Raw genomic sequence first — 25,000 nt, 5'->3', positions numbered from 1 at the left:
CACATCAACTACCCTTACAGTGGAATCTCAACCCTGTGAGCGTCACTGCACAAACACACTGAGCACAGTACAAGTGCTGCCACATCACTGCACAAACACACTGAGCACAGTACACAAGCTGCATCGTCACTGCACAAACACACTGAGCACAGTACACAAGCTGCCACATCACTGCACAAACACACTGAGCACAGTACACAAGCTGCATCGTCACTGCACAAACACACTGAGCACAGTACACAAGCTGCATTGTCACTGCACACAAACACATTGAGCACAGTACACAAGCTGCATCGTCACTGCACAAACACACTGAGCCCAGTACACAAGCTGCACTCGCCTCGCTCGACACACAGAGAGAGTGAGAAGCCCCTCTGATGTGAGCTAGCCTCACAAACACTTCTCGAAAGTGGTGTGTCCTGACCTGGGGATGAAGGACTTGTCGTACAGCTCCCCCTCCACAGTGTGCATGATGGCGTACTCCTCACGTGTCACCTGCCTCAGCCCCTGCTTCTCCAGCACAGCCGTGATGATGCTGAAGAGCCGGGGCAGCACCTTGGCACAGGAGAGGGAGGAGAGGCAGCCCACTGCATTCATGCTGGCCTGGGGAGGAACACAGACAGGGCAGGGCTTAGGGAGCTTCAGTATTGCAGTGATGGAAATGAGACTCCTGTTGCATAGCACTGCCAACCACTCCAGGTTTTAATGCATGCTTGATTAGCCACAGTGTGCCGATAACAAGCTCAGGGGAATCTTACTAATGGCTCAAATGCTATGAATGGGAGTCCTACTTTCATCCCAGTGTTACAAATGCAGAACTCAGGTCTTGGAGGCACATTGAGCAACACTGAATATTGGGGTTCATCTTTCAAAAGTTTAAAGTCAAGTTTACAATCGTTTCATCAACACATGGATCAGTGATGAAGCCACTGGCTGAAACTTTTCTTCCTAGTTTCTTACAGGTTTTACCTTCTAATCCAATATAAGGTGATAGCATAACGTTACTGAAGTTCAGGATGACCCACCTGGCTCATGCTGGCTGTGTCTGTGACCTGGGGCAGCAGGGTCTCCATGTGCTTGTCAATGAAGGCTGTCACATTGATCTTCATTCGAGACAGGATGGCTGGCCACAAGTCTTTCTGAGCCACCACTGCAGGGAAAGAGCAAAGCACTCCAATGAAATGAACCCCTCCCTGCCCAGTGCCTCCCCATTACTTTACTGTAAACTAGTTCTGCTGCTGCATTTGGCTCAAAATACCACACAGACCGCAACCGCACTGGCATTGCAGAGGCCTTATCGACGTGACTTTTCTTTTTATCCTGGATCAGATATTTAACTGGAGGATCTATGGATTTGTTGATGTGTTTTTTTGTTTGTTTTTTTAAATAACAGATCAACATGCAGCAATAGATTTAGTTTCATGTAAACACACTCAACAGGATTTACTAATCGCTTGCTCCGATTCATTTATTTAGTTTAATTTTGAATGGATTGCATTCTACAATCACGCGTTGGAATAAAGTTGTATTTGTTGTCTTGTGAATTTAGCATTCCTCAACACTGAGACTGTTCCAGTACCACTGAACTGTCAATGATAGAAGGGTGATTCTCATTGACCAAGTCCCTCCTGAATGAATGAACACTGCATTTATTGAATAGCACCCTCACCTATGGAGGGGTGGTGAGCCACGATCAGGCTCTCCTGGGCCAGCTTCTCTGCCTCTCCGGGGTCTGCTTCCAGCCCGGGCACACTGGTGATCACACACAGGGCTTCCAGCAGGATCCGTGGGGGGGTGTAGCTCCTCCCCAACTCCGACAGCTCCCCCGACTCGGTGACCAGGGCGTCCAGGGGCAGCACCTGGGGAGGGAGGGGGGAGAGAGACAGTGGCCACTTAAATAAACTGAATGTAAAGTGGATTTGTTTAAGCCACACTACCCCAGGGATGGAAGAAAGACTCCCCAATGCATCATTTGATTAGCCACTGAGTACAGGTACAGGTGTACAGCCTGGGGGGTTTTAATTACGCCCCGTGGTAAAAAAAAAAAAAAACAATCTGCTCTGTAACACTGGTTTCCAATCCCTGCTACTCAGGGGCGCCGCCTGCTGGAGAGAAGAGGAAGCTGCTCCACTCACCTTGTGGGAGTCGAGGACAGCTTGCAGCTCCCCCAGCATGCCATAGGCCAGTCTGACCCCCCCCAGAGCAGTCAGCAGCTTCCTCACAGTGTGCTGAGCCTGCTTCCGGACACGCCAGGTCCGAGTGAGCAGAACCAGCACCAGGGCTCGGTGATACATCCTGCAGACACGGGCAGTGACAGGTTAGAATACATTCCTATCATATAGCCAGACAGGATCCTGGATTCCATTGGTCTGCACATGTCCAGCAGCGGTACATCCTGGTGCAGAACAGACAGAGCTCAGGACTGAAGTGCACTTACAGCATCGCTGTCTCCACACTGCACACGCACAAAGCAACCACACCCATTACTGTACAGGTAACACTCCTATACCTCCTTTAACATTACTGCCAATCAGGATTAAAGATTTCAACCTGTCACTTCTATATCTGCTGCTACATCGGTTTCAAATCAATTAAATGCTAATGCATATGAATCTTAGAGAATTAATTAGCTTGTTGACCTGTCTTGTTACCGGATATAAGTACCGAATCCTAAACTCATTGCTAGTTAATAAATCACATCGTTTTAAAAGGCATCAAGCCAACATGTTAGACTAAGCAGTAAGCAGAGATGCCTGCATGCAGTTGTACGTACTGTGCTTTGTGATCAGGGAGCCTGTGAGGATGGTCCAGCAGCAATCTCTCTGCCAGCTGCAGCACTGTGCACAACGCTGCTCGAGAGAGGACACAAAGAGACAACACGTTGCAGTTGTTCTGATGCATTACCCAAGAAACATTCAACAATCCCCAGAGTACAGCAAGGGCAAATCTGTTAGAAACACGACCGTAGCTCTTGGACAACTGAAAGAAAACAAAAGCCTGCTGAAGATTTTGCACTTACCTTCTTCTGAAGCCAGTGAAAGGAACTTCTCTGCAGTAAAAATCTGTTTCTTCTCATCCAGAACCAGTTGCCAAAACCCAGACAACTTCGCCTCTGCAGGAGAAGAGAGGAAGGCATGATCAAGGACCAGTGTCACCCAACAACCCAGCCCCCTGGTGAACCTCTTCCAGTGCACAGCTCCCACGAAGAATCGTGACATTTTCTTTACATGACATATTGTAATAGAGGATTATATCGTTTGTATCATGATTTTAGTGGGCACTGATACAGACTCTCCTCGACATTTCCTTTATCATGATCATTTGCTCATCAGGACCATCACAGGCATGGAGATGCAGATCGCAATCTGTATCGTACTGGGATGCGAGTGCAAGTCACACCCCTGCACTGGTTCCACAGCTTACCGAACTGGGAATCCACCGCACTCATCCTGCAGAGCAGCACTGCAGCAGCCACTCCCTCGGTGATGACGGGAATCTGAGTGGTCTGGGACGCCTTCTCTACAGTGTGGATCAGCAGTGGGAGCAGCTCAGCACCCTGCAGCAGTGTGTCCCCTGCCAGCACAAGAGAAGCACTTAGACTCACCGACACTCCAGGACTCTGCAACACTAATGCAAAGCCTTGATGACATTTACCGAGGAGGATGCTGCAATATTTTATCACAGCTGGTATAAAGATTATAGAGGACACAAGGCAGCCCGATCTCCTCGAGCGGAGGGGCGCGTCTCACCTCTGAAGCAGGCCAGCAGGCACTGCAGGTAGGCGTGCCGCACTGCAGAGGTGGAGGTCTTCAGGGTGAAAGCCTTTTTCAGCCACTCCACCAGCTTCGTGGGAACCTCTGTAGTGAACTTACTGCTCCAGAGAGTGAGCACCGACACGGCGTGCACCAGCGTGCCCTCGTGAACTGCACCAGGGAAAGAAAGAAATCAGACGCTCTTCTAATACTAGGCTGAGGATTTAGATGCGAGCGTCACCTTTTAGGCTATCAATGTATTTGGTTGTCATTGTTCGAAGCAGGTCAGACATGGAAATAAGACTTCTACTGAACAGCAGATTTACCCATTCCAGGTTTTAATACAAGCTTGATTAGCCACATTCTATAGGTAATAAGCTCAGGTGTGTCTTCTTAAACTCACAGCAAAACCAGGAATGGATCACACCATCTAATTCCCATCCCTTTAAGTACAGGCAAATGCAACTAAATTGATGTAGCATTACTGTATCACGAGCCCAGAAACAGTGGTATGTTGGGGTGAACGTGTTCAATTTCTTGGCTATATTTGTTCGGCTTTATTAAACAATTATTTTAGTAAAGTTTTTTCCCTGTTTATGACTCTTTGGCACTCCCTATTCTCTCTTGCAGCCAGACAGACTGGACAGCTGCTGCTGTAAACTGCCTCTGAACGATCATTGGAAAGGCCAGGCAGGCAGGCAGGCAGGCAGTGTGTTAGCAGCAGATCCACAGTGTTTGAGTGCAGGCTGTACAAACCCTCCTGCTGTAGGAACGGGATGAAGAGCTCAGCCACTGTGCTGCTCAGAGCCTGGCTGGAGGAGCCCGATACAGAATGCTGGCTCAGACTGCCGATCCCTGTGGGCAGAACCGACACACACAGCTTAATAATGATCATACAGCACGGGCAGGAGTAACAAACACAATAATAACAAGCTGCAATATTAATATCATTAATAATAATAATACCTGAAAGTACGCTCATCTTTTGGGCAACAACATTCAGTTTACCCTCCGATCCTAAAAGGTAAGGGAGATAAAGTAAACCAGTTTATTTTGAGAGCGAAATACAAACAGCAACATTCATCTCTTCACCGAGAACTTCAGACTCTCTGGTGCCAGGGCTGGCAGGCGTACTCACCTCCCAGGATCGCGAACAGGTGCTTGCTGAGAGACTCCACAGCAGAGGGGTCGCTGCACTGGAGCGCCAGGTTCTGCAGAGCCAGCACAGCCTCGTCCATCACCTGGGGATTGTTCGCTTTGAGCTGGCCTGAGAAGAGTCAACACAGCATTCAGCCCACACAGCAGCACCGTTCTGCTGAGCTGCAGGCGCCTAGCACCGCCACTCCTTCCTTTGGTCTGTTTGTTTAACCCATATATATATATATATATATATATATATATATATATATATATATATATATATTCCATGGCTCTAGGGTGCCTTCACTAGGACCCACTTACTGCATTTACAAAGGTATCTGAACTGACAATCAATTTTAAGGCTGGCTCAAATGTTTCAGTGCTACGTACTTGCCAGTCCTTTGCCGATGTCCATAGCATACTGGCTCATGTCCAGTGTCACCGAGGACAGCAAGCTGGAAATGGCTGTCCAAAACAAGGAGACAAAAAAAAAAAAAAGTTAAAAATTTTAATTACAAAAACTTCACTGGCCATTATTAGCGATGGTCTGACCTCATTACACATGAGAACGCGATGCTCTCCTGTGAATGAAGCCCAGCTGCCTGGACAGGAGCGTGGCTGCAGTGAGACTTACTCTCGGTGATGTTCTCAGGGCTGCGCAGCAACGACTTCAGCAGTGTGGGCAGCAGCAAGTCCTTGAACTCCTGGTGGGTGGCGTGGCGGAGCAGTGGGGTGCACTTATCCTGGGGACAGGGGGGCACAAACAGCAGCCTGGTCACACATGTAACCTGCAGAGACTGCAGCTAACAAAACAACCCAGAAACCTTGCGTGTTGCCGGGCTGGGAAGAAGACTCCTCGGGAGAAGTAGCTCGGCGGTGGAAACGAGACTCTTATTGCATAGCAGTTTTGCCCATTCCAGGTTTTAATATGTGCTTGATCAGCTCCAGTGTGCAAGGAAAAAGCTCTGGTGTGTTATGACACTCGTAGCAAAACCAGGAATGGATCAAACTGCTATGCAAAGGGAGTCTTACTTGCTCCTGTGCACTTCTACTCATTACGATAGGTCTCAAATGTGCAGTGTTGAAAGAAACACGTTACTTTATTTGAAAACATGGTTTTCACTGCAGGCTTCGATCCAACCCTTGTGTGCACTTGTGACTGCTCAGCGTTAGATGAATTTCCAGCTAGTCTGTTCAGGATACCCTCACTGTGTTCACATAATGATCTCTAGATCAGGCTTGTAGGTTTTTTTTACAGAGCAGAACTTACTAGTACATGTCTCGGAGGTTTGGTTTTGCTCATCAGCACAGTCTTCATGTACAGCTCCAATAGGGCACTCTAAACCAGGGGAGAGAGAAACACACACGGTTACAAAGAACCAGAGCTGCATTTCTGAACATGATGAATGAAGCATGCTTCTGTGCACCATCAAATCAACACACAGCGGGTTCACCTGCATAACAAGACAGCCAGGACCACAAGGGGCTCAAGAATCAAATTCAACATACAAGATGATACATCGCTGTGTAATACATTCTGCCCTGGCAAGAAGAGTACCATTTCAACACTATCAACTGAGGCAAAGCTCACAACTGGTACAATTCTAGTTCTCTTCACTGCAGGGGTGGTAAGAAGACTCCTATTGTACAGCAGCATCACCCATTCCAGGTTTTACTCTGTGCTTGATTAGCCAGTGTGTACAGGTAACAAGCTCAGGTGTGTCTTATTATTTAATCAGGAATGGACATAACTGCTGTGCAGGAAGCCTTACTTCCATCCCTGCAATGCAGCTGTCCTGCTGGCAAGCCCAGTTTGGGGCTGGCGAACCCGGTCCCAGTCTGTGTTACTAACCTTGTGTTTGTTGACAGTAGCGATGTCCTTCTGTGCGGTGCAGAAATCCACCAGCACTCCCAGCATGCCCAGGTGGGTGTGGCTGTGCTCCAGACTGAGGATAACAGACAGGTACTGATCGGCAAGGCCTGGGTTCTGAGGAGAGAGACAGATCAACATGTTCCCATTACAGGAGCTCAGGACAGCCTTCTTCAAGCACCGTGATCTGCTCTAGTTCCCTCACGTTCCTTTTGTGTCTGGTTTCATTTGAGTATTTTCCTGTCTTCTAACTGGTCCCTTGCTGTGTGCTCAGCGACATTTACATTAAATTTCCCATGAAGCACTGCATATTTCTCCTCAGTTTCTATAGGTTACGTAGCGCTGCTGCAGTCGCGAGGTCTATTAGGCGTCAGTCCACATTAATAAACAGACATGTCCTATGTCCTCAGTTCTGTGATCTCTGTGTGTCCTGACTGAGTTCATTCCAATGATACCCACAGCAGCCATAAAGCAACACTGACAATTAATGGTGATGGTTAATTTGAATGCCTTTAAAAGTACTGGGTTGAATCTTATTTGTTTTAAAAAGGAAACAGAAGAGCCCGTCACCTCCTTCCAAATCTGCCGGAGCTTCTTCATAATTCCTTCCAGATTGTGTTTGTTGGTGCCGCCCAAAACATCAGACAGCAGCAAGCTCTGGACTTCCACCTGCAGAAAAAAAAAATTAAAAATCACTTCTACTTTACACACTCCATACACCCACAACAGACAACACAGCTAATAAACTCAACTGCAGAATGAATTTCCATCAGAAAACTGCTGATAGCCGATATAAACGGCCGCTGCATTCAACCCATGCACCCAATAAACACAAGGCCTGCTTGTTTTTTTTAAATCCTGTTTTAACACAGACACGTCAAGCGCCTGTCCTCCCCGCTCCGTGACCACATTACTGACCAGTTTCTTCCAGGTGGCTCCCTCTCTTTTGTCGGGAGACGGGAAGACAGTCTGCACGAGCAGGACGGTCCAGGACAGGGCCAGGGAGGCAGCTGAACTGGTGCCCTTGCTGCTGAGGAGAAAGGAGAGCTCCGTCAGCACAAAACTGCACTGAGAAAACACCTGCTACGGGAGAGCAGAGACGAGTCCTCTCTGGATCCGAGCTTTTCAGTCCTGTGTGCATTGTTTCCGTGAAAGAAAACTAAACCCCTGGGCTGAGTGGTTAGTGTGCAGTGCTCTTGCTCTGAACCCCTGGGCTGTGTTGTTAGTGCACAGTACTGAACCCCTGGGCTTTGTGGTTAGTGTGCAGTGCTCTTGCTCTGAACCCCTGGGCTGTGTGGTTAGTGTGCAGTGCTCTTGCTCTGAACCCCTGGGCTGTGTGGTTAGTGTGCAGTGCTCTTGCTCTGAACCCCTGGGCTGTGTGGTTAGTGTGCAGTGCTCTTGCTCTGAACCCCTGGGCTGTGTGGTTAGTGTGCAGTGCTCTTGCTCTGAACCCCTGGGCTGTGTGGTTAGTGTGCAGTGCTCTTGCTCTGAACCCCTGGGCTGTGTGGTTAGTGTGCAGTGCTCTTGCTCTGAACCCCTGGGCTGTGTGGTTAGTGTGCAGTGCTCTTGCTCTGAACCCCTGGGCTGTGTGGTTAGTGTGCAGTGCTCTTGCTCTGAACCCCTGGGCTGTGTGGTTAGTGTGCAGTGCTCTTGCTCTGAACCCCTGGGCTGTGTGGTTAGTGTGCAGTGCTCTTGCTCTGAACCCCTGGGCTGTGTGGTTAGTGTGCAGTGCTCTTGCTCTGAACCCCTGGGCTGTGTGGTTAGTGTGCAGTGCTCTTGCTCTGAACCCCTGGGCTGTGTGGTTAGTGTGCAGTGCTCTTGCTCTGAACCCCTGGGCTGTGTGGTTAGTGTGCAGTGCTCTTGCTCTGAACCCCTGGGCTGTGTGGTTAGTGTGCAGTGCTCTTGCTCTGAACCCCTGGGCTGTGTGGTTAGTGTGCAGTGCTCTTGCTCTGAACCCCTGGGCTGTGTGGTTAGTGTGCAGTGCTCTTGCTCTGAACCCCTGGGCTGTGTGGTTAGTGTGCAGTGCTCTTGCTCTGAACCCCTGGGCTGTGTGGTTAGTGTGCAGTGCTCTTGCTCTGAACCCCTGGGCTGTGTGGTTAGTGTGCAGTGCTCTTGCTCTGAACCAATGGGCTGTGTGGTTAGTGTGCTGTGCTCTTGCTCTGAACCCCTGGGCTGTGTGGTTAGTGTGCAGTGCTCTTGCTCTGAACCCCTGGGCTGTGTGGTTAGTGTGCAGTGCTCTTGCTCTGAACCCCTGGGCTGTGTGGTTAGTGTGCAGTGCTCTTGCCTGGGGTTGCCATTGTTGCAGATGATCCCGGCAGTCTGCAGGCACTGCACCAGGTTCTTGGCTGTGGCTTCGGGCTGAGACTCAGCTAGCTGCTGGAGAGCAGAGTGCAGGGCTCTCCTCGAGGCAGAGTCTCTGTGAGAGGGATGGAGACAGACCGTCAAGCTGGAGATGCAGATCCACCAATGCACTATTGTTAGTTACAACTACCGGCTATGAAAAACACTATATAAAATGTATGTTGCTACTATAAATACAAAACAAACACTTTCTCCTTTAATGCCCCCCCTGTAATGCAGTACATGTAGAAAGCCTTTTCATTAACCCAGTTTATGTAACACAATCTTCCTTTTGCAATCAATGCAACCATGGCATGCATAACTAACATCACCACTGATTTGGGATTGAACATTTTCAATATTGCATAAAACAGATGAGATGCTTTCCCAGACCTGTATCGATGCAGAGTCAGGCAGAAGAGTTTACAGAGTCCCCTCACTGCGGGCTCCGGCAGCTCTGAAACCCATTCAAACACAGCCAGTTACACAACGACAGCACACTGCAGTAACACCAACACACAAACTGGGGAGCAGGGCACGGAACGGGGTACCAGCACGGGGTGAAGAACCACACAGAGTGCTGAGATCAGTCAGAGACGAGGACGAGCGCTGATGGGCTGATCAGCCTCTTCTCATTTATACAGGTTCTAATAAAACCTTTGCAATTTCAACAAGTGTTTTGAGCAGAGGTCTTTCCCCATGTCTTTGGTTGGAAATATTATGGTCAAAACACTTGCCTGCGAATGTACTGTCTCAACAAACAGTGTGTCCTCGGTGTGTGTTTTGATGGCGCAGTGATAAGATGCAGGCTCACCTTTCCCTGTCACACAGTCCTTGAGTTCATGGAGTATCTCTCTCCGTTCCTTCACACTAGCTGTGGTCACTTTCAATGCAAACTTCTTCAGAGTATCAGAAACCTGGGAGAGCAGACAAAGCAGCAGCTTATATACAGAACATCTATCGACACAGCAGAGACGAGAGCTAGGACTTGCAAAAAAACAAGATTAAACCTGACAAGGATGCAGAGCACCACTCCTCTGTGCCAGTTGCGTTTTCATTACTGGTACTGTGAAAACCCCCAATCATATTTGCATCCCGTTTTGAAATCCAATGTGCAAATACATCACGGAGAGCCATGGCCCCCTTATCATAGGATGACTAATTAAACACAAAGAAAACTGACCACGGTGGTGATATCGTAGCGGTTCAGCTGTACTTCAGATACAGCTAAACTAGTTCCTTACCACTTCTATTAGAAATGAGCCACATTCTCGTATCGAGAGTTCTGGTGTGCTGTTTTCGTATTATTTATTGAGCAGGCGCTCGCTAATAAAAACACAGTGAATATTTACATAAACAAAGACAGGGGCTAGAGAGCACGTTGTGAAATCAATGACGTCGCATATCTCGCAACGACCTTAATACAGCCCGTGTTGAACAGCTGTCGAAGTTGAACCCGATCAAAGTGCTGCGATCGCTACTTCGCGTTGTACTCTAGAAGAGCGCAACCCCCAGCTCTTTAAAGCCCGGATCGGGGCTGTAGAGTCTGGGGTCGTGACTGTACCACGACCCTCCATCGCCACCGCCTGCCTAGACGGGCATTTCCACGCAAATCGGCTTCCACTGTGTAGCATTTCACATGCCGTACACAGCTACCGCCGTGCCCACGGGTCTGCGTCGTTACAAGGCAGCCCCGAGTTTATATTAACGCATCAGCCCCAAGTGTTTGAGAATCACACGAACCTGCATGTCCGCCGCCATCCTGCCGGCCTTGCTCCAGGAAAGACTTCGCTCGCTTCACTTCCGGGTCATTGCAATTCCAACACGTGGGGGTGTCCTGTAGTCTCGAGCCTCATCAGGGACCCGCGGAGCTCGTGCGTGGTGACAGGTACTGCACGACATTATTTCGGGTCACTGTCAAAACTGCAGCGACAGCCAGTGCATATGACCGTGCTAGGATGCAGATTGAAATATACTGCAATATGATGTAGTGTAGCAGTGTAACTTGCCTTATAACCGACATTATATATTCAGTATGGACAAAAGTATTGCAGTTGGTTTTAACCAGGGCTCTTAACATTAAGAACACCGAGCCATCAACACGCATCACCTATATTCTAAGGGTCGTTAAATTTGCCAGCCACACGGTACGGCTTGCATTACACAAGTAGACCAGTGCGCTGTATCACAACAACAACAAAAAACCTGAAGGATTGCTGCTGGGTTCAGACCTCGAGCAGCACTGATCTTGTATTTGCAAGGGTTCCATGTACGATGGTGATAATCAGCGTGTAATTGTTAAGCAGAGGGATCAGAGTAAGACTACCTCCAGTGTTGCAGTGGGTGCTCACGTTTACTTTGTAATCCCAGGATCATACAGAATGCATTATGAAATACACAGCTTCTACCAAAATACTGACTTCTGCATTCAGGTAACAGGATCTCCGACGAGACGTAAAACCTATTGGAAGCGACTCTGCAGCAGCAGTCGTAATGCACAGTTCACCCCCCCCCCCCCCCCCCCCAAGTCTGAATATAAGTGTGTTAAATGATCAATAATAATCACAATGGGTAGAAGATGAAAGCAGTCTGGTTAGCTGTGATGCACAACACAGCCCTTGCAATCCAGTCCAGGTCTTCATTCATAAGCAGGTCCTAAAATACAGAACTAAACCTGTCAAGGGCTGAGGACCTGCCTGGAGCATATCTCTGCAGTTCAGCTTCACTGTCTGTTCACTTTGAAAGGGCCCTCATCTCATTACATGATGCATACACGTTGTGTAGTGTTAGAAACGCACACTTCCCAGCCCACATTGAAATAACAGCAATACTGTAAAAGCGAGGTGCTCCAGATTGCGAGGCTGTTTAGCCTGCAGTTGCAGATCTCTCGAGCTGGGCTTGCCTGACCCAAGCACCATGTTACTGGATGCACAGCAGCCAGTGTAGATGCAAATAGTTTTAATCCTAAACTTGTTACTTTGTATCATTGTATTCTAGTAGTATTTGCACTCACTGTAAACTATACTGTACTTCTACCTTGTATTGCACCTGCAAGTCTCCTTGGATAAAGGCACCAGACAAATAAACTAACAGAACACCTTTAACCAGCTGCTGATAGACACGGAGCACCTGTTACTCCATTTAAAATGTGTCTATGCATTCATTTAAAGAATCGAAACACAGCAAGCAGAGTTATTATATTTTATTGGTGGTATTTTGACATGTCAAGCTGCACTCAGCAGGGCCAGGCTGGGTATTCAGTCGAACAGCCCGAAGCCCATGTCATCGTCCGATTCCTCAGACTCCTCCTTCACCTCCTCCTTCTTCGCAGCAGGGGCTGCAGCAGCGGCAGAGGCCACCTCAACAGCCGGGGCAGCGACCGCGAAGGCAGTGGGGTCAGCCAGGAACGCCTTCACCTGAGGGGGAGAGACAGGGTCAGAAACCAGGGCGGGGCGTCGAGGCTTCGTTCTATTCAGTGCATTTACCCACTTAGAAACGGTTACAGCAAAGCTGGTGTTCGAGACCAAGCGTCCCTGTCAGTCGTGGGAGCGAGACAGACAGGGATAGTAGGAGTCGAGTTCATGTGCGCAGGGGGAACGACAATACAGCACACGACAGCTGCATTGTAACTTATCCTGCGCATCTCTGGAGCAGCTTTATAAATGGGCAACTAGGGGAAGTAATGGGAGATTAGACTAGCCCAAGACAACCATGAAATAATCAATTCTAATGGGGCAGTTTCTCTGAAAGCATGCGAAATACAGAGCATTAGTTCTATAACCTCAGTTTATTTCAACAGCAGTGGAAAGCCACACTTCCTAACGATGGTACAAACTGCCTACTAAAGTTCAACATTCAAAAAGATTCTTACCTTATCAGCCAATGGGAAGGAGTAGTCAGTTTCCACAGCAACAGCCAAGACTCTCTTGTATCCATTGATGACAGAGTGGGGGATAGAGGCAACAGTGGGGTAGCCGATCTGCAGGCAGACACTGGCAATGTTCCTCACGCCCTGCAAGCAAAGAAAAGCTGTGAATAGCAACTCCAGCAGTGTGGGCTGGGTATGTACAGTACTGCAGGAGCACGCTGGTGTTCGAGACCAAGCGTCCCTGTCAGTCGTGGGAGCGAGACAGACAGGGATAGTAGGAAACGAGTTCATGTGCGCAGGGGGAATGACAATACAGCACACGACAGCTGCATTGTAACTTATCCTGCGTGTAGGTGCAAAATGAAAGGAGGAATATTGCAGGTGTCAATGGTGTGACTAACGCAACATACAAGCAGGATGGTGTTGCCGCTGGTACACTTTCAAAAGAGCAGGGAAACGAAAGCTACAACTCCAGTTTAATATCTGAAGGCTCCAGCCAATAGTTTCGAAGATTGTCTAAATTTCCACAGGTCTGTGTGTGAAGCCCCCTACCTCCAGGAAACGCTGGTGCAGGGCATCCTCGGTGATGTCCAGAACCTCAGGGCTGTAGACACTGCCGTTGTCGTAGACCTGCTGGATGATGAGGCCGAAGGAGAAAGGCGAGATGTTCAACATGTTCAGAAGCGTGGCTTCGCTGGCACCCACCTTGTCCCCCGGCTTAATCAGCTGGACGTCACTCTAGAGGAAGAGAAAGAAAGGGGATCAGAAGAGCTTACAGCAGAAGCAGGGATTTCAGATTGTAAACAGGATTATGCCAGGCTTTGCTTTTAGCAAGCCACTCTGAAGTAAATTGTTTATGAAGATACAGCTACACCCCTTATCCCCAATACTAGCTGTGAATAAGTACAGTTTACACTATTGAATCCAAAAATGTCACTCTTCTTGTTCGGTATGCAAGGCTATACTTGGTAGAAGCAACCCAATGCGATAGAGGAAAAGTTTGACTTACCAGAATTTCAATGGTACCTCTGGAGATCTTGGTAGTGATCCCCAAAGCCTGGAAGAAGGAGGTCTTCTCAGGGCCCAAGCCGGTGTTTTGGGCAGGCACAGTGACCTCGCATGGAGCCACGGCACCAGCACGGGCAGCAGCAGGCACCTGACGCACAGAGAGAGTCACAATAAATGGCAGTGGAACAGGAAGGGGAGGGGCAGCCCCTCAATTTTTCATCAGAAGACAGTGAGTGGGTTTACTACAAGAGCACTTGAGGCTGTATTGTAACTGCACCTGCATCTGAGCTTGACCACAGAGTCTGCAACGTGACCCGAATTGTCCAACTCTGTTGAGAACCACCACTTTGAAAGCACAACCTGATACAAGTCACTGCTAAACAGTGTGAGCAATGCACGGAAATGCAGAAACAGCTACCTTGTTGGCCAGCAGCATGTCCCGGACCTCAGCCAGATCCTCCTTGGTGAAGACGAAGCCGACATTCCCACGGATGTGATTCAGCAGCCTGCAAGTGGAAGCACACTCCGTGATCCCAGATTCACAAGGGCACGCCTCCACAACTTGATAGAGTTTCCACTGCAATCAACTGCTAAACAAGCTGGTGTTCGAGACCAAGCGTCCCTGTCAGTCGTGGGAGCGAGACAGACAGGGATAGTAGGAAACGAGTTCATGTGTGCAGGGGGAACGACAATACAGCACAAGACAGCTGCATTGTAACTTATCCTGCGCATCTCTGGAACAGCTTTTAATTTTGCAGATGAGGAAACTTATATAAAACAGCCATAAAAGTGGTACATTTAAACAGTTCAAAATACCCATATGCTGGGTTTACAAATGTGACCAAACTGATGGGCTTGAGCAAGTTGATGCAATGACTGTCTAAGAGGTGGCAGTCACCAGGTGTACACCAGCAGGGAGAAGGCAAACACACAGCCATGTAGAATTAACTGCCTACATGTGATCATACAGAGCAAGCAGACTAGAGAAGCGTAGCACACACACACTTATGACGAAGCTGCATACTTCTCAAGGGATGGGTTGTTCTCCAGATGCCCGCGGATAGCCTTGCGCATCATGGTGTTCTTCCCCATCAACACAACTGCCTTCCCGCGCAGAGACAGGCGGATGGTCTGCATCTGCTTGGAGCCGACGTTGTCAGCGCCCACGATGAAGCATTTTGGGTAGTCGTCCAGGAGTTGCTACGTGGAGAGGGAGGGAAAAAAACCCAAAACAATGAGTTTCCAGAGGGCAGTTGGCTTTCAGGATGTAGACAGGAGACACAAAAAGAAATGTTCGAGACCAAGCGTCCCTGTCAGTCGTGGGAACGAGACAGACAGGGATAGTAGGAGTCGAGTTCATGTGTGCAGGGGGAACGACAATACAGCACAAGACAGCAGCATTGTAACTTATCCTGCGCATCTCTGCCTCCACTTCCAATGGGCACTGAAAGGAGTTCAATGTGTCAATACACACAGTGATGGGTAATGGAAATACAATATAAACCCTGGCTGTAAACAGCTCAGGCTATACATCAGACATGTTTCACTGTACTGAAACACACACCAGCCTTCAGTCCATAGCATCCTGTATACAGAGGAGTTCCTAAACTACATGGTAAAAGCATACACAGCTTCAAATTTATATGCTGGTGCAATAAAAGGTACCTACTTGAATATTACTTCTCTCTCATCTCTGGATCACTATGTCGCCCAATTGTAAATGTGAGGCATTGCCTGGACCTGCTATACCACTGCTAAGCCACGTGGTGATTCAGGCCTGAAACATTACACAAGTCTTTACAAGTCATAATCGTAGCTACAGACAGCTTTACTCTATGCATTTCATTGTATTAGCTGGAAAAGCCATAGCTGCAACCAGCTCGCAGGAGCTACCCAGCAGACTGTTTAAATACCCATCTACTGTATTCATTTCAATCATAACTCTGTTAAAACGACACTAGCGATGCCAGTTCTATTGAACGCGCATGCGGTCGCCGTTCTTTGCCGTGGTTCCGACAGAAATGCTGTGGATCACTCACGACGATCTTCGTGAAGTAGTTGGATTTCCACACAGTCCTGTCTTCCCTGGGCATCTTCGCAGTGCTTCCAAGGATTGCCACACAGCTGGTTTAAAGACACGGTGTCACCTGGGGAGAGGGAAGCGTGCAAGAGAGGGTTAACAGCGGGTCTGCAACCTGCCGGGCACTCAGCTGGGCTCTGCAAAGGGCATCGCTTTGTTATTTCTGTATCTAATGTACTGGCAGTGACCCGACTGAAATTATTATCATACGCGTGTGATTACAGAACTCCAACAGCACGCTGCGTAATTACCTTCAAACTGGGATTACAAATAATTAAAACAGGCCACTCTGACAATACTTACTTCACATCACACTACACGAGCACACCCCCGGTACCCCACCACATGGCCCCGCTTCAATCGACTCTAGCACCGAGGCAGCGTGGCTCGGCCCAGGCCCACGCCGCTGAGACCGACAACACGCTCACAAAACCCCCCCGAATCACCACCCGCCACACGGACGAAGGTAACACGCAAAAACACAAACCGGGACTCGATTCAAAGACTCTAAAGCCGTAATTGTCCCCGTTTCAAACTCTAAACCACCCCCCCGGTAATCAACTCACTCACCTCACAGTCAGAACTGCGTGAAAGAAAGAGGAAACTCCGCCCGGGAACAAACCATTTATACTGACACAGGCAGCCAATCAGAACCACGGCATGCGGACAGCGGCGAGTAGGGATTGGATCTTTCAGCTGTCACTCACGAGTGTGTCATCGCTAACAGCCATAGAAACTACAGTTAAAGGCCAGAGCGCATCAAGACCAATGCTGCCCAAACAGCGATAATCTCGGCGGGTTTCATGCCGCGGTACGTCAAGCGCAGACAGCAATGCAAGCAGCGCAGCTACGCAGAGGACGCATCGTGTCGCGCTGGAAGTTTACCAAAGTTTGCTCCGTGATGGTTACCAGCGTACGACCTCGCAGCAAATGCTGGCTGATATTTTTCACCAGCATCAGACCCCATCCGATTTCAGGTCGTAGACTTTGCAAAAAAAAGACGCAGGAGTGTGAATGTCGTACAGAGACCCTCGATTCGGATTCTGAAGTGCGATCCAGCGCCTTTATTGTCTTTTGCATTGCCAGCCGTGTAAAACAGCGCGGCATCCGTCCGTGTATCCCGTCCGCAGTTGTGTTCACGGAGCGAAAGCATCGTATTGTTTGACACGACAGCATTAACTGGAATGCAATGTCAACTTTCACAAAACGTAAGCAGACGCTACTGTAACCCGTGGACAATCAGAGCCAAGTCTAATCACCAATTTACAGAAATTGTTACCGAGGACAAAAAACAAAACAAAAAAAAAAAGCTACATTTATTACAATAGGTTTTGTCTGCCAATTATAAATACATATGAAATTACACATTTAATGTGTTTGATACGTTGTGAACAATCTAGAATTAACGGTTTTTTTAAATTTAATTTTTTTAATGTACTTCTGTATATTTCGAGCACCCCACAGGCTGCAGCCTGTGCTTACACGCAGAGTTCCACCCCACCCAGCCATTGCCACCTGATACAAACACAGTTCAGTAGCTGGATCACATCAGTATCAAGTTCACTCTATCGATCGATCTATATGAATCCTTGTGTCCATAACGCAATTCCCATGTTAAACCCCTTGCTGGCCAGTGTCCAATATATTTGACATTGCAGAAATAGGCATGGGGACAGACCCAGGATCATATTGCTGGTTTTCCATAATGACAGTGATTGAGTTAGAGAGGTAAGACACACACACCAGTACCAAAAAAGGGCACATTTTATTGGCATAATCACATGAAATGAAATGCTTCCGCAATCAGTTTCAGACACAGAATAACAAGCTTGTTACAAAGTGATTCGTAGGGCAGCAGGAAATAAGAAACCCACAATGCATTAGAAAGCACTCTGCCTGCACTTGGGACAGTTCCCTTTGGTTAAAGGCGATACAATGTACTTGTAAACATGGATTAATGAGGCTTAAATAAAACAGTTTAGCTTGAACAGAATAGAAAAGATCATCAAGGGGTCACACACCATTGAGAAGGAGGAGGACAAATTACAGGGACTTCAGCCAAACTAACCCTGGAGGTGTATCCAGGTTTACAGAGCGAGTCGCTTCAGTGTCCTTGCATTTACCAGCTCCACCTCTCCCTCATGGAAGAGCCATCCCATTTCTCTGGATCAGTCTGTACCGAGCCTTGAGCTTGTCTGGAGAATCCTAACTGTACGGCGCTGATCAGGCTTCCTCGTATCATTCAAACCATGTGACCGCATGACCTTTCAACTCTGCTGGCTCAACCTAGGGCCACTTTGAAAGGGGTGTGTGTCACGTGACTGGAATGGAATTTTCAGACAAGCGCACAGACAGGCAAAGACAGATGCAGGAAAAAAAAAAAAAAAAAAAGAAACATTCACACTTGCTTTTTCTCCCCCTGGCATCTTCCTAGCAGGTGTTGGCTGTTAGATCTGTCCACAGCACAATGTGAAACACTGCAGCAAACCAGTCTGGCACTTTACAACTTTAAAAAAACAAATCAATCAGCCACAAGCTTGGACAGCAATACAAGCTACTAATACTATTGACAGACACGTGCCAATAGCGTTTGTTTTGCCAACAGCGCTGTGAATGGCTCTGGTTATTTCCGTTGGCACCAAGAAATAATATACCCCGACAGCAACAAGCAATTCTCACTTTTAGCATTATTAGTTTATTCATTTTTAATCTTTCAGACAATCCTGGCTACTAGATTTGCACGTTGCCTAAACCCATTTCTCAAAAACATTGATTTAAAAAAAAAAAAAAAAATATATATATATATATATATATATATATATATATATATATATATATATATATATATATATATATATATATATATATATATATAATATAAGTATTTATAATATATAAGTTACCAAACCAAACAAATTGTTAGTACACTCAAAGAAAAAGAGCGAGCATCTAAAGGCCTATAGTAATTTTAAGACTTGCATTACGGATTCAGTTATTGGCAATGAACCAAACGACAGGCATTCCAACAAAACCAAGGCATGGAGTGAAAACACAGCAGTTCAAAGGTTACAAAACACGATTTCAGCCACCTCGTGTCAGCCTGGGAATCACCTTCACAGGGCAATTCCAGCTTGTGCTATAAAATACGATTCCTTTTCTTTTCAGAGGCGTTTTCCAGCTCGCAGTCATTCGCTTGTTTAAGACGATAGACCATTCTTTAGCATCTTAACAAAGCTGAGGTTAGATTAGAATTACATTTTTTTTCTTTTTTTTGCAAACCAAGAAGTTTGTCCGAGTTTGAAAACTTTTGAGGCAGGATATAATAAGTGGTTCTTTGTTGTTAATTTCATATATATTTTTATATATCTATATAATTTATCAGAAAAGGAACAAAAAGGTATAGACTGGATATGAATAACCAAACCCTATATTAGAAATGTTTTATGAAATTGATTATAACGGTAACTGTCTGTAGAGACTTGTTACACGTGACACAGTTTTTATAGAAAAGTTATTGCCATCACCACCACCCTGAAAAGAACAGTTCTGAACTCCACATTCACAAGAACGCGTTATTATTTAAATATCTTACATTTTTTTATGATTACAAACAAACTTTTAAAAATGATTCAGCCCCAAACAGGTTAACAGTATGAAGTAAAAAAATATCTGATTCCTCGTCCATGAAGCTGAATAAAATCCCTCCCCCTAAAGTGTTAAACTTGCAAAGCGAGAGACCCTGGCTTCTGGGTTTTCCCATATTCACTGCAGCCGCAGTTTGCATTCAACAGCTAGACTGGCTGCAGTGAGGAATCTGTAAAACCAATACTCACAGTAAAGCTCTTTACTGTTAAATATTGGCATCCTCTTGGCACTATTAATTACTGTGTGCAGTTTTTGTTTTTCAATAAGGTGCAAGCCAACACATCCTAACACTTGATCTTTATCACAGTTTAGATTTGCTTGTGGGGCCACATTACAGGGTAAGGGAAGGCACACTGTCCTCTATGATCACACTCACTCACTCCAGAGCAGTGGTAATGACACAGGCACTTAGATGCATGGCCAGTCAGGAGTCAGTTACCTGGGAGACAGCATCACTGATGCTCTCTAGCATGAGAATCCCCCTGCATACTGGAACAGTTACTGTGGTGACCAAGACACCAGACTTTTTAAACAGTTCCTACCCTACCCTGGGTTTCCTAGGCAATGGGGTGAAACAGAGTCCTTTCACCTGTTTTTGACCCGGGCTTGCTTTCTTGTTTGTTTTTTTGTTGTTGGTTTGTTTGGAATAAGAACATTTCCATAGGAAAACTTTTACAAAAATATTGCCCTGATATATTGACATACCAAGCTGTAAAATGCACCTTATTGAGAGAGAGAGAGAGAGAGAGAGAGAGAGAGAGCTGCTCTGCCTATCACCACCGATCTGGTAAGCGTGGGTCAGAACAGCACGCTCGAAGCTGTATCAGAAAGACCACTTCTGTAGTAGAGATCACACTGACAGATCCGCTACACTGTGTACACGGATTTCTAATGTTTGGGGAAAAAAAAAATAATCACCTGGATATAAAAAGACCACCACCTGTCTCTAGAGACCAATTTTAAAAAGACCAGGCGCTCGAGCACTCGTTTTCTAAGCAGGTTTGACCACCCACCCGCCCGCCCGCCCTCACAAGGTTTCTAGCTGAAAAGTTTGATGAAGCAGTTCTGGCAGTAGGGCTTGTCGTTCTGCTCCTTGAAGGTCCCCTTGTTGAGCTGCTTGAGGCAGAAGGCACAGACGAAGTGCTCGGGGTGGAACTTCTTGGCCATGGCGGTGATGCAGCGGCCGGTGATGGGTTTCTGGCAGCCGGAGCAGAGCGAGCCACGCCTCTCGTGGTAGTGCACCTCGCAGTAGGGCTGCCCGTCGTGCTCGAAGAAGCTGCCGTTTACGAACGGGGTGAAGCACTCCTGCAAGGCAAGGGAGAAGGAGCATTAGAATTGGAGGGGCTCCAGTCAAATCAACCTGAACCACCACAATTATTCTTATTACAGCCCTGGAGATTGCATCAAACAACTATACACTGCAGTCCCAGGATTAGCCCAACAACGAGCATTCGATCCAGACAGATTCTACTGTGAAACAGGGCTGGGTTCAAGTGCAAGAACGTTTGCATTTAAATGCAAATACATGTGCGCCTTCATTTGCATATAAATGGGATCCAGAAATACACAGCATTTGCATTTGAAGCCATTTGTAAAACATTTGCATTTGACAGCGAGAGAGAGACAGAGAAAGAAAGGAGACACAGACTAAGAAAGAAAGGAGACAGAGAGAGGCACACACACACAGCGAGACAGAGAGAGAGCTGTATATCCCGGCACTACATTAGAGCCATGTCTAAACGCAGAGCTTCAGTGGTCTTTGAGCATTTTGATATACCTGACAATGCTCAGGCGGTGTGTAAGGCGAGGTGCAAGCACTGCCCAGTGGAAATGAGCTTCAACAGAAAAGCTACTTCCAACCTCCTCAATCACATGAAGGTAAGTTACTGGCTCCTTTCATGCAACACAAACCTCTCTTTTACCAAGGGAAAGCTGCCGGGTAAAATGAATGATAGGTAGAAGGTAGGTAGAATGTTCTGACATGAAGTAACACAGCTACTGGTCGCTATGGGCACTTTACGAATTCTTGTAACAGACTGCAGCTCCACGCTGTTTTGAGTAAAGGGCAGATCTTAATACATGCGGAGCCAGAAGAACAAAAAAACAAAAGTTGAAAAATTCTGATTGTCTTTACATAAAAAAAAATAAAATAAATGTTATGCCTTTTAGCTTTTTAATGTAGTAAAATATTAAAGTGTAAAGTATTGTAAAAGGATTTTTTAAAATGATTTTTTTGTGAATGACAGTATTTTAAGCAATTTTCAGTTGCATTTCTCCATTTTAGCAAGCCTTCATTGTATAACTTGCATGATGTACTGTATGCTGCGGGACTAAGGTTACCGTGGTATTGTTTTAATGGGTATCGCATCGTGGACATTTTGCACCAGCTCATCCTTGCAACTGCACCTTTTGTTAGGCAAGGCTGTGCCTGATCAATTCAGTCAACTGACATGAATATTATGTAGTTGTGCTTCACATATCATGTGTTCCCTTTTTTTTTTTCTAGAGAAAGCACGCCTCAGTACCCTTGGAGCCTACATCTAGCCAAGCCAAACAGCGGCCACCACTTCCGAGGACCCTTGCCGCACCTACTGAGAAATGGAGCAGCACTGACCCTCGCCAGACGCAGGCAGACAGAGCTCTGGTCAGCCTTGTAGCCGGGAAGCTCCTGCCAGTGTCATTCGTGCAGAGCTCCCTCTTCTATGCCTTCATGCAAGAAACCCAACCAGCCTACAACATCCCCAGCCAGGAGCACTTTGTGCACTGCCTGGTACGCGAGCAGCACACCCTTCTGCACAACAAGCTGCAGGAACTTGTCAACTCGGCCCCAAGTGTTTCCCTGACTCTTGCTTTATGGTCTAGTAAGAAGGCATCTGCCTACATGGGCGTCACTGGCCACATGATCATCAACTACGCCCTAAAGACAGTGTTGTTTGCCTGCAAACGAGTGAAGGGGACACACACAGCTGGCAGCATACTCAAGCACTACAAGCAAACCGTGGCCATCTACAACATGTCCAGCAAAATTGCCAGTGTCGTCATGGATAATGCTTCCAGCAAGGGCCAAGCCTGTGACTTGCCAGGGTTCCAGCCACAAGCCCAAGCTTCTCAGGACTCCAGTGACAGTGAAAGTGACCTGGATGGCGACAGTGTGTCAGATGACAGTCTCCTGGAATCCCTGCCTCAACACAAGCATTGTTTTGCACACTCACTTCAACTTGTTGTGAGGGATGGACTCAAGTCATCTACACAGACCATCAAGGTCCTGGCCAAAGTCTCATCCACTGTAGCCCACATCCGGGAGTCTACAACAGCCACTGACCTCCCGGTAGAGCAGCCCAAGACCCAGGCTGCCAACGCTACACGTTGGAACAGACAGCTCAAGAGGGCGAGAAGTGTACTGAGCATTGACAAGGAAAAGCTGGACTCCCTAGATACAGCTCCCCTCACTGCCAGAGACAGACTTGTCCTCAAGGATTTCATCAGCATCATGACCCCCTTTGAGGAAGTTGAAGACCGGATACAGGGAGACCGAGTTGTCACAGCTGGTTTGGTCATCCCATCTGTCCGTGGGATCAAGAAACACCTCCGTTCCCCATCAGAGTACAACAGCAAGCTTGTGATTGCTCTCGTGAGTGCCACTGAAAAGTACCTGTCACAGTACGAGGACATGACCCCTTATCAGAGAGCAGCTGTTCTGGATCCACGCTTGAAGCTTTGCTGTTATGAAGGTGACCAATCATCACGCCTCAAAGAGGACCTCCTCACTCTGGCCAGCACCTTCACCATAGATTCACATCCCCTGCTAGAGGAGTCTTCTCCCCCTCCAAGCAAGAAAAGCTGCATATTCCCCTTCTTTGAAGAGGAGCCCCAGGTTGATGTCATCAGCCCACATGCCCAAGAAGTGGAGACCTACCTGCAAGAACCCTGCATCCCCTACAATCAAGATCCTCTTGCATTCTGGAAAGGCAACCAGTACAGATTCCCCCGGCTTTCCCAGCTCGCTCAGCACTACCTGTGTATTCCTGCCTCCTCTGTCCCTGCCCAGAGGCTATTCTCTACTGCTGGCAAGGGCTTTCACCCGGAGCGGACAAGGCTGTCTGACAGCAACTTTGAAACTTTGATGTTTATTAAGGGTAACAGTGGTCTGGTGTAATCTAAAACAGAAAGGTCGTTGGAACCGTGTCTAAATGACTTGTGCATGTATGTATCTATATTTATCTATATTGATCAGTACTTTTCTACAGATCAATAAACATTCTGCATGAAAAATGAATACTATGGGGTGTGTAACATCTGTTCACACAATTCTATCTTTGCATTTTGAATTTGAACGTTAGCAAATGCATTTGCAAAGTTATAGTTGCGTTTGTATTTAAATGCAGCTGGAGGTGCAGCATCTCTATTTACATTTGTAAGTGGAAGATTTACACATACAAATGCATTTGAATGCAGGTCGTACTCCACCCTGCTGTGAAATGTTCTCAAAAAAATAAAATCCACCTCAGGTCGATCAAATCCAATCGAAGAAGCTATGAGCTCCAAGTCGTTTAATTGTATATTTTTTTTTTTTTTTTGGCCAGGCTTGTTGCAAGATTGACATAATTGATAGTTTATTAAAGCAGATGACTTTTCTTCTAAAATATAGCAGTATTTAAAACGCTTATTTAAAAGTGTACCAGCTTGCTGCTGCGCAAATCAGCATTCCTGTCTCTCCCCTCTAGAGGGAGCTTCGAGCTCAGCTACCCAGTTTGAGGAGGTGTTGAGTGGAGAGATGCTGTGACACTGATAATGTGATGCTGGCTGCTTCTTACCCGACACACGAAGCACTCAGGGTGCCACAGCGAGTTCAGAGCCGAGATGTAATTCTCCAGAATGGCCCGAGCGCAGCCTCCACACTTTGGGGCGAACATGTCGAAGTAATCCTTGCGACAGTACGCCTTGCCGTCCTTCTCATGAAACCCTGCAGACAGATGGCAACAAATATACAAGAGATCACACGTAAAGAAAGGAGGAAGACTTCTAGTGAGCTCAGCAGCACCGCAGTCCCACTCACTCCCTGTCCTGAGGATTCAGTGAGCCACGTGGACATCACTGGACACTGCAAACCTCCCGGATCTCTTCTGAGAATCAGCTTATACACAAAAACATTTGTTCGGTTCACAATGGCAATCACATCCTAGGCATCGATCTCTCGTTAAGCCCTCTGACCTCGGGACACTGTTCACAACAGCATGTAAATCCTAGGCATCGATCTCTCGTTACTATTCTCAATGTGCTCCATTATCTTGCAGGTA

The 25,000-nt window shown here is 47.1% G+C and overlaps 3 protein-coding genes and 4 non-coding genes across 7 annotated transcripts; all 7 read right to left on the bottom strand.

Annotated features, from left to right (window-relative positions):
* Positions 1–390: 390 nt before the first annotated feature.
* LOC121300273 (eIF-2-alpha kinase activator GCN1-like) lies at positions 391–10,894 on the bottom strand. Its single transcript, XM_041228774.1, has 21 exons — positions 10,846–10,894; positions 9,917–10,019; positions 9,496–9,559; positions 9,047–9,178; positions 7,681–7,789; positions 7,333–7,431; positions 6,745–6,879; positions 6,163–6,231; positions 5,527–5,635; positions 5,283–5,357; positions 4,891–5,019; positions 4,719–4,769; positions 4,509–4,607; positions 3,750–3,923; positions 3,424–3,573; positions 3,020–3,112; positions 2,774–2,849; positions 2,136–2,295; positions 1,670–1,859; positions 1,026–1,150; positions 391–603 (listed from the first exon to the last, which is right to left on the bottom strand). The coding sequence occupies exons 1-21, from the start codon at positions 10,861–10,863 to the stop codon at positions 391–393; spliced, it is 2,373 nt and encodes a 790-aa protein (XP_041084708.1). The 5' UTR covers positions 10,864–10,894.
* Positions 10,895–12,289: 1,395 nt separating this feature from the next.
* On the bottom strand, positions 12,290–16,679 carry LOC121300045 (60S acidic ribosomal protein P0). Its single transcript, XM_041228400.1, has 8 exons — positions 16,629–16,679; positions 16,018–16,125; positions 15,003–15,178; positions 14,397–14,484; positions 13,980–14,126; positions 13,523–13,708; positions 12,974–13,114; positions 12,290–12,518 (listed from the first exon to the last, which is right to left on the bottom strand). The coding sequence occupies exons 2-8, from the start codon at positions 16,069–16,071 to the stop codon at positions 12,360–12,362; spliced, it is 951 nt and encodes a 316-aa protein (XP_041084334.1). The 5' UTR covers positions 16,072–16,125; positions 16,629–16,679; the 3' UTR covers positions 12,290–12,359.
* LOC121300400 lies at positions 12,616–12,743 on the bottom strand. Its single transcript, XR_005947526.1, has one exon. It is a non-coding gene; the product is annotated as a small nucleolar RNA SNORA63 (small nucleolar RNA).
* On the bottom strand, positions 13,192–13,319 carry LOC121300398. The gene has a single exon (XR_005947524.1). It is a non-coding gene; the product is annotated as a small nucleolar RNA SNORA63 (small nucleolar RNA).
* LOC121300397 lies at positions 14,581–14,708 on the bottom strand. The gene has a single exon (XR_005947523.1). It is a non-coding gene; the product is annotated as a small nucleolar RNA SNORA63 (small nucleolar RNA).
* LOC121300399 lies at positions 15,269–15,396 on the bottom strand. The gene has a single exon (XR_005947525.1). It is a non-coding gene; the product is annotated as a small nucleolar RNA SNORA63 (small nucleolar RNA).
* Positions 16,680–20,443: 3,764 nt separating the features above from the next.
* LOC121300236 (paxillin-like) lies at positions 20,444–24,772 on the bottom strand (the record flags this gene model as incomplete). The annotated part of the gene is made up of 2 exons (XM_041228734.1): positions 20,444–21,008; positions 24,518–24,772. Coding segments are annotated over 2 exons (522 nt in total), but the record flags the coding sequence as incomplete, so codon positions are not given.
* Between the last annotated feature and the right edge of the window lie 228 nt (positions 24,773–25,000).

The sequence above is a fragment of the Polyodon spathula genome, chromosome 25 (genome assembly GCF_017654505.1).
Source record: "Polyodon spathula isolate WHYD16114869_AA chromosome 25, ASM1765450v1, whole genome shotgun sequence".
Taxonomy (NCBI): Eukaryota; Metazoa; Chordata; class Actinopteri; order Acipenseriformes; family Polyodontidae; genus Polyodon; species Polyodon spathula.
The sequence above is the reverse complement of the archived record's forward strand: the minus strand, read 5'-3'. Positions and strand labels throughout refer to the sequence as shown.